Source organism: Solea senegalensis, linkage group LG1 (assembly GCF_019176455.1).
Source record: "Solea senegalensis isolate Sse05_10M linkage group LG1, IFAPA_SoseM_1, whole genome shotgun sequence".
NCBI lineage: Eukaryota > Metazoa > Chordata > Actinopteri > Pleuronectiformes > Soleidae > Solea > Solea senegalensis.
The window spans coordinates 42,847,375-42,856,480 of record NC_058021.1 but is presented as its reverse complement, the minus strand read 5'-3'; the positions used below and the strand labels follow the sequence as shown (position 1 = coordinate 42,856,480).

The 9,106-nt window shown below is 39.1% G+C and overlaps 1 protein-coding gene across 2 annotated transcripts; it reads right to left on the bottom strand.

The window, feature by feature from the left end:
* Positions 1 to 208: 208 nt before the first annotated feature.
* rx2 (retinal homeobox gene 2) lies at positions 209 to 8,754 on the bottom strand. 2 transcript variants are annotated; one of them, XM_044033107.1, is made up of 4 exons: positions 6,774 to 8,754; positions 5,837 to 6,278; positions 3,381 to 3,631; positions 209 to 2,559 (listed from the first exon to the last, which is right to left on the bottom strand). In XM_044033107.1, exons 2-4 carry the CDS (start codon positions 6,117 to 6,119, stop codon positions 2,122 to 2,124), a joined length of 972 nt encoding a protein of 323 aa, XP_043889042.1. In that variant the 5' UTR covers positions 6,120 to 6,278; positions 6,774 to 8,754; the 3' UTR covers positions 209 to 2,121. The 2 variants fall into 2 exon arrangements, with proteins under 2 accessions (XP_043889042.1, XP_043888267.1); XM_044032332.1 differs by having other exon boundaries at positions 3,381 to 3,637; positions 6,774 to 8,753.
* Positions 8,755 to 9,106: the final 352 nt, after the last annotated feature.

The window sequence follows — 9,106 nt, the reverse complement described above, 5'->3', positions numbered from 1 at the left end:
GGGCCTGATGGAGTGGAGCCTCATCTGCCTAACGGCCTGGCAAAGCTCCACAAGCCTGAACGAACACAACAGGCCTCCATCAGAGCAGCTTGCGCTGTCACAGCTTACGCAGGCCCATCATATGCCAGCGCTCATTAATGGCACTAAGTCATGCTGGTGGCTGACTAATGGATGTGTGGACAGAAAAACAAGAGCCACAGTCAGAGTGTTCCTACAGTAGAGCTAATGTAACTTTATTCTATTTTGCTCATATTTTCCAAATGGAAAATAGATGTCACCATTCAAAACAAACTGAAGAACAAAAACATAATGTGTATACAGTGAAAGAAATAAACAACCATACAAATGTACAAATGTTTCCTCCAGTAAAAAGACATGTTCCATTTGATTTCTTTGGCCTTTCAGTAGTATAGTCCACTGTCAACAGTGATTATAATGAAATAAACAACAAAACCTATAAAGCACGACAGTTAGGATGAAGCCCTTTCTAAAAGTTGGATAAACAGAAAACCCTGGTGTCCACAGTGTATCTTCATAGTGATTTAGAAATATAACTTGATGACATGTTGATAAATTGAGGATATACGGTGCTTTTCGGATTCCATATAAAAAAAACTTTTAAAATGTATTTTTGATTTCGATCATTTCAATGCACACACACAAAATAAGCATATGGTAAAAATAGACATACCCAGTATCTTATGTCATCTCCCTTGTCGTCCAACAGCTAGATTGAACTGCTATTTCCACGAGGCAAGAGCGACTGCCAGCATCCATTTACTTTCCTACTGTAAAATCACCAGACTTAAGAGAATATTGTGTCAACAACGCAACGAGAAATGTCCTTCACCAGTAAGGATAAATATTTAAGAAGAATAAAGAAGAACACTGCAATGCAGTGTTGAATGTGTAAATCAGAAGTGATTTTAATGAGCAAGTTTATGGGGGAGATAATCAGGTCTTGAAAAGGGGTTTTCAGGGTTCTCTGAGGGCATTCTGTCTATGGCTGAAAATCCGAGGTTAATCGCTTTAAGAGCAGTAATTAGGTGTTAAGAGGTATGCTTGTCCGTTTAAATTAGCCTCCAAACCAGATTATGTTCCGTGACTTCCGATAACCTACCCACTCAGGACTCTGTTCCAAAAGGCAATTCTAACAGGGCTGCAAATAACAATTATTTTCATCATCGATTAATCCGTCTATTATTTCCTCGATGAATCGAATACTTGTTTGGTCCGTAAAAATGTCTAATGTGAACAAACCTTTTCCAGATTTGTTCACCAAACCTGGAAAAGATGATGTGCTCAAATGATTCAGTTTAAATGATTTCTTTAAGAAGTTGAAAAAAATCAGAAAGCTTGTTTTAATTATTTAAAAAAAAAACCCACTCAAACCGTCGGGAACTCGGAATTTACAACTCGGAAACTGGGAGTATCCACACCAACCTCAACATGGGATTCCAAGGTGGCTGCCACCAAAGAAACACTGCGACTGTTTGTGTTAAAAGCACTTCTGTCGTAATTGTTTTGCAGTAAATTATTCGTACACATCGCACTGTTTTCTGCTTTACCACAGACATGTTGCTATGTGCACACGCGTGGTGCAGTGGTGCACCGGTTAATCACTGTTGCCATTGCAGCAAAAAAAAGGGCCTTTCTGCATGGAGTTTGCATGTTCTCTCCGTGTTCTCTCCGTGTGCGTGACGTTTCTCCGGGTTCTCCAGCTTCATCCCGTAATCCACAAACATGCAGAGTTTAATGGGACATTGGCAGCCTGTCCACGGTGTAGCCCGCCTTTCACCCTATGTCAACTGGGATTGGAGGATAGACGGTGAATAAATGAATGTGTGTATGCGCTAAAAACCATGTGGAGCATCGTTATCGACTGGTATTGCTATAAATGGCTAACCCGAGATACATTTTCTTGCTTCTTAACTGGAACACGGGGGTGGGGGGGGGTTCTCCCAGTTCTGAGTTCCGATGTAAATGGAATGCAGCATTTGCATCAGTGAAAAACAGCAGACTGTCAAACTCCTTTGGTACCATGTGTCTTTTACAAACACGAGTCTGTAAACATTGAGTGATGAAACTCAACCATGTGTCCGTCGTTCCTCACAGATGAGCTCACATGTGCTGCCAGGTTTTATCCATTGACTGAAGGTGCTCTTTGGCCTTCATCCTGAGTGCTGCAATGCTGGAACTCCTGTCGTCCTCCATTGGGTATTTATCGCTGTAGCTGGGTGCACACTGGTAAGGAGTTGGGCCCATGGTCTGCATACCTTGGACCATGCCAGCTGGAGTATTGAGGAAGCTGTGGCTTGGGTAGGCAGGCTGCAAACCCTGTGGTGAGCCCATGAACCCTGGGATGGTATGCATAGGCGTGGCACTAGAAATGGGCGAGGTCAACCAGGGGTCTAGGGGCATCGGGTTTGCCACTGGACCAGAGTTGGGAGGCATTGGGGGGCGACTGAAAGATAACACAGGGGAATCATGGAGTTTCATGGTGCTAGTGTCCATCTTTTCTTGACGTCTCCACTTGGCTCTTCGGTTCTGGAACCACACCTGTGTAAAAAGATATGAAACAAGATGAGACACAACAGCAAGGATTTAATTAGAATACAGAAAATGGAAGTAATTGTTGTCTGCGAACATCATAGGTGAAGAAAAATGTACATATTTTCTGTATGGAATAATTTCATTTTAAAATAGGGATGCACAACTTTTTGCCAATAACTGATTATATATACTAATATATACTAATCCAGATATAGATTAAGTTTTTCCCACACCCAAATAGAGAGGTCATTTAGTCTCTTCTGTTGTGAAATTAACATACTATTTTGCATACTCATGTCACAGCAGATGTAGATGTAGCCTATTCAGATGACTGTTTTAGTCGTTATTCATGTCAGGGGATCATGTTATGTTTGCCAATATCTGCTAATACATTTTAACAACAGCTGTTATTGTGCCGATGATATCTTGAATCCCAAATTAAAAAAATAAATAAAAATAAATTATACAGCAAACTAGCTTAATTTTGTTTTCTTTTTATGACTGATATGGGCACTTTTAATTGAATTAAAATTGAACTGAATTGTACATGTTGCAAAAATGGATTTGGTAGTTGGAGCAGGAGTAGCCTTCTTAAAGGTGCTTAAAGATGATATTTCTGGGTACTCCAGCTTCCTCCCACAAAACTAAAATTGGGGATTAGGTTCACTGGACACTCTTGATTGACTGCAGGTGTGAATGTGAGTCACTGTATGTGTATGGCAATCCTCCCACGATCCTCATGTGGGGATAAAGTGACAGACAATGGATGGATGGATGTGCTGATTAAATGTGTTACATTGGCAGTTCAAATTTCACACAGTCTTTACCTGAACTCGAACCTCGGGCAAGTTCACCTTCATTGCCAACTCCTCTCGGCTGTAGACGTCTGGGTAATGAGACTTCTCGAAGGCCCGCTCCAGCTCATGGAGCTGGTAGGTGGTGAAAGTGGTGCGATTTCTCCTGTGTTTCTTTTTACTGTACTGTTCCTCTTTCATACTCTCTGGAGAACCATCATCGACGTCCACGTTCTCCTGCAGGTCGCTCATTTTTTCGTCACACTTGTCGCCTGAGAAAAGTTCTGATTCTTGAAAGGAGGAGAGGATAAATGTGATATATTTCAAATGTCTCCAATTAAATAACCACATTTTTTAAATTGTTTTTATGGAACAACCCTCTAAACAGATATTAAATCCCTATAAAATGTTCCAGCCAGTCACCAAGTTTTAATCAGAAATGATATATCGGACTATATCTGATGTCAAAGTTAGTTTTCCATGCACATGGTTAAAATTCCGCAGCATTTCCAAAAGGTATTTTTCAATTTCATGTATGCACAATTAGCATAGCAGCAATGTATGGCAATAACCCCTAGAAAACCTACTAGGACTAGGATCTATTGTACTTTATCTCAATTTAGGACACAAACATGTTATTCAAAGAAAAGATCTCATATTTGTGTGATTGTTGATTATTTAAAAGTCATGAGTATCACAGTTTGAACAAAAAGTGAAATCCTAACGCCTTCCCTCGTGATACTATCGTGATACTGTCAATGGTTTGTGAACCCCAGGGGTTTGTTGAGTCCAAACGACATTCTCTTTCACTAAATTCTTCCCTTACAGTAATCCCATAGTAACAGATGCCACCAGTTAAAGCTGCGAGTGCACGCCTCCTCTAATCTAACAAGGGACTTAGATTGGCTTGTTCAAAGGCTGAGTAAACAGTCACAGTCCAGACTGTCCTCCAAGAAATTGACGTAGAGCATGTGGGTCGTGTGTGTGATGCACCAAAGCTTGTTCATCATATCAGGCAGTATGTTTAACAGATCAGGGCGTTGTGATGATATCTACCGTCAATAAAAAATATTCCCGGTCAGCACCTTCATGTTTATGTGACTTGTGAACCCTGTAAATATGTATAAGGTGAACCATTGAAATTTACTGTGAAGAAGTTTCAAGATTGATCAGACATCATGAATTAAATTAATTTAAATTAAAGTAAGCCAGGTCTTGGAATAACTTAATAAGTGTAGTTTCAATTAACTAAATTAGTTAGAGTAATCTTTTTAAGTTTTTCAGCCATTTTCTTTTTTTCTTTTACCGTAGCATGGCCATATCATTCCTTGCAATAAAGTAAGACAATTGACTTTTCTCATTAGGATCATGTAAAAATGTATCCCACTTTAAATTGTTGCAGTTGCTTCATTAATGTCTCCACCGAGATTGGATTTTTTGGTCAACTTAAATGTCTTTAACCACTCTTTCTCTAAAACTGACCAATGTCTGTTACATTTGTTGCAGCTGTGCTAAGTGACAGTGTTACATCCTACAGATATAACAGATATACTGTATAGTGTGTGCATATTGTTACTCTGTAACTATGCAGTCCAGATGCATATACGAATTATTTCAACTGAATGGTTGATTGCAACATGGTGGCTAGCAAAAAGACTAACCAAGGGCCTTTCTGTATGGAGCTTGCATGTTCTCTCCATGTGTGCGTGTGTTTTCTCCAGGTTCTCCAGCTTCCAGAGACTCTACACTGAACATGGGTGTGAATGTGAGAGGGAATAGTTGTTCATCTATGTGTGTTTGCCCTGCGATGGTGTGACACCTTGTCCAAGGTGGGATTTGGCTCCATCCACCCCTGCGACCCTCATGTGTAGGATAAGGTGGTAGACAATGAATGAATGAATGATAACCGGCAATATTGTTATCATTCCTGAGTGATCCTTTGCTTGTGAATATGATTGAATTATACTTCAGTGCAATAACATTTCTATTAATATGAGTCATTTTTGAACATCAAAATGTCCACAGTAGGAGTTACAGGCTTGTAAATCTGATCGTCATGTGGTCAAACATAGTGTGACAAAGACAACAGAATGAACGATCAACATATCAACAAGAGCAAGGTGTAACTAATGACATTAACTTTAGCTCTGTGCCAGTCAGTAAGAAGCAGAGTGCAGGTTCTGCCTGAATAGAGTTAGTGGTACTACTTAGTAGTAGATAAAACATTTAGTAATGGCTTCACATGTGTATGTCGGTGTCTTTTTTTATTTTATTTTTATTTAAATAGTCTAATTTGAGTCTTTAAGTAGATTGGTTGCATTGCACTCTTTAATGGAAGAGCACCGGTCCACATCTTTGACTCTCTGACAAACATGGTGTAGCTTTTAATTCAAAATGTCTTGCAGCCGTGATGGTGGTGAATAAATGCGACACAGTCTTTGTCAATAGTTGTTGCCTCACAATATCTTCTTCTGTGCAAAATCACTCACCATGGTAGGACGAATGTTGGGAGCTGTCGCCCAGTTCTGGAAGGTGTCCATATGGATCCAGTGGGACATGCTTCTCAGGACGCTGTGGGTTTTCTTCACTGTCTTTTTGGCTATCGTCAACTCCTATCGAATGCAGTAAAGGGTCCTGGTCTTTAGTGAATCCGAGTATGACATCAATACTGTGGACCCGGCCTCCAGTGCTTGACCCGGCACCTTTTGCAATGTCATAGTTGTCGAGGCAATTATCGTCCACCATTCCCAGGGTATCCATTGACAAATGCATCCGATCTTCTTATTAAAAAACTCTTGCTCGACGAGGCCAAGCAACTGTTTACGTTGAGTAGAGTAGATGTATATGAAGCATGAAGGATATATTATTCAGGGAAAAAGTTCCATAAAGTTCAACGTATTTTCTTCACAACTGGAGAGCAAAATTGCATTTCTGTCGACAAGAAAAGACAGAAACACAGAAACTACTTTTTAAAAACATAAAAAGACTGTTTACATGAGTTGTTACATGAAAGAATGAAAATCCATGTCAACATGAACCTACATTGCAAGCAGCTTCGCTTGTTTTAAAATATTTGCCATGTATTTATTGATATATTACCATAAGAAACTTCATAAAGGAAAGCTCTGTAAGTATGACTGCAGTTACAGCAGAAAAGAACAAACAAAGTGGTAATTAAGTCTTTCCTCTGACACAGTTTGGATTAATAGTAGCAAGAAAATTAAAAGTATTATCTATCTTGACATTGAAATTTTGCACCTCAACATTTTTAAACATGTACATTACAGTAGATTTAAGCCTCTGGAGAGGCACCAAAAACAAGCTAGACATGGAAAATATCGCCATCTTTAAGTTGAAAAACATTACACAAACCCATGGAACAATAAATGCAATAATGCATACATGAAGTATATAAAATAACCTTACCTTCCTCCAGGTTCCTACTATAGACTATGCAACGCACATGGTGTCCCCCGAGTCCATAAGTAGACTAATGACACCAACATCTACTGTAGGCACTCCCATTTAAATCCCTGAAATCCCCTGCAGACAAGTGAGCAAAGGACCTACTCTTGGACGTGTGTGTAATGTAATGTTGTCCTCTGCTGGAAAAACTCTCCTCTGCCGCACAAGACACCAAATCATCAGGGGGCAAATGGCAGTAAAACCAAAGGGTTGAAGAGGTTTATTAATTGGAATCCTTCCCCTTTAAGAATGACTGACAGTTGTTTTCTGGTCAAGTAATTGCTCCAAATGTGTCCTGCATTCAGACCACAGAGGGAGGCCATTGCTAATGAAGCCCCGACAAAACTTTCTTTCAAAAAAATCTATTGTTTGAAAGATAATGGCGTGTACTGAGAGTTTTCGCTAATCCTTTCATTACAGACAATGTCAGGGAGAACAAACACTGGGATGGGCTTTTAGTTTGAGCGGCTACACACTGTAGTGACTTTTGCTCATGAAATGCTTTAATTCAAGTGGGCACCTAATTCTTTATGAGCACCACTGCTCCTGGGATGGCAGACAAAATGAGTCACTTGTGATTCAAAGATTTTATTACATCACATTGTTTTGTGGTTTGGAAATAAAACAACAACAAAAATGGTTTCTTTTATTTATAGAGGTTAAATAAATGAATATAGTTCAAAACAAATGAGATGCCCATTGAGCAATTACAATGGACTTCTGATGCTGATATGAGTTAGAGTAGAAGACTGGAGAAACAAATAATTAAGACAATCCTCTAATTTAACATAATTTAAACCAAACAATCAAGGAATTAGTGTACAAAATGTATGTTAAATATTGTCTAAACTACCCATTTAAAGGGTCTTTCAGCTGCAACTGTGATTCAGAATTCACATTGATTACATGTTGAATAAATGAATGTAACACAAAGCAGGATTTGCTCTCAGGGTCCCCCTACAGTTGGTAAGCAGTATCGTTGCTAAAATTGTAACTTGTGGATTTGTTGACTAGCCGATGATACCTGTGAACTCTGAAGTACATGTGATATATGATATTTTGTGATTGTGATTTTGTGATATGGAGCCGAAACCAGAAGATCCATAGTGCCAATACAGGTGATTCAAGCTGGTGTACCATAAAAATAATCTTAAGGACATTATTTGAATCCTACACTGGGTCAATTTAACAAATAAAATCACCTGCTAGACAAATAAACTTGCACTGCTTCAGGTAGTTTGCAGTGGGATTGGGTTGGGGTGCGTGAACTTGCTTTGCGTCTTAACAGAACCAATGCCTTGGCAGCTGCATTAAGTGTTGCACAGACCAATCCTGATCCTTAAGGAGACTAAAGACTTGACCAGAGGTGCCCTCCAACCTCACTCCTCTAACCTTAAGATATGTTGAGGACATCTTTGCAAGCCAAAACCAAAATCCAACATGCAAAAGTGATGCATGGAGAGTTAATATAATGTGTGTATTTAACATAAGTAAACAAATGAAAGTTTTAAGCACCATCTAAACCACAGTAAACATATACTGACATTTATTTTCAAATCAATGTTTCAATCAAAATGAAATGATAAAATGGTTGATTTGATAATATTGGAAAGAAGCGTTGGATCATGGGAATCGTTGTCTTGTTGTCTCCTGTGCTTCCCTGGTGGATCTGCAGGAGAGGGGTTTGGTGGCAGAATGTCCAGAAAATGGCAATTAGTCGCGATCGATTAGTGACAAATGCACATGAAAGAAGTTATTGCAGAGACGGGTAACCCCAAGGTCACTGGTTCGAATCCGGAGACAGGTCAAGGGCTGGGGTTACCCCAGAGCAAGGTACCCAACCACTGCTTCACTTCTGATGTGTAACGTGTACACACACGTGTACTTGTACACGTGTGTGTACAAGTAAAACATTCTAATTCTAATAAATGATTCAAAGGCGACTAACAGAAATATATATTGTATCTTTAACATGAATATATAATGCTATTATTATTATTATTATTATTATTATTATTATTGTTAACATTCATATCAATCATCACCATTACTATTATGCTATAATTAAAGTTGTCAACAATGTCTGCTGCTGCTTATAAAAATGACATTGTACTTCTATATATATATATATATATATATATATATATATATGTACTGTAAACTGTCCTGTCTAAACTTGATACAATTGTTGTATATCTGCTCCTGGTCTCTCTCTTCTGTCTCACCCCCATCTCTCCTCTGTCCCCCATTTTTCCTTTCACCTTAACCGGTCGAGGCAGATGCTGCACATCTTT

Bases quoted from the DNA above. Each gene is read 5' to 3' on its own strand.
- rx2 (XM_044032332.1), bottom strand. From the start codon at position 6,119: ATGCATTTGTCAATGGATACCCTGGGAATGGTGGACGATAATTGCCTC. The intron at 3,638-5,836 runs GTGAGTGATTTT...CCTCCTTTCAAG, and splicing joins CCAACATTCGTCCTACCATG to AATCAGAACTTTTCTCAGGC. The intron at 2,560-3,380 runs GTAAAGACTGTG...CTTTTTACACAG, and splicing joins TGCCCGAGGTTCGAGTTCAG to GTGTGGTTCCAGAACCGAAG.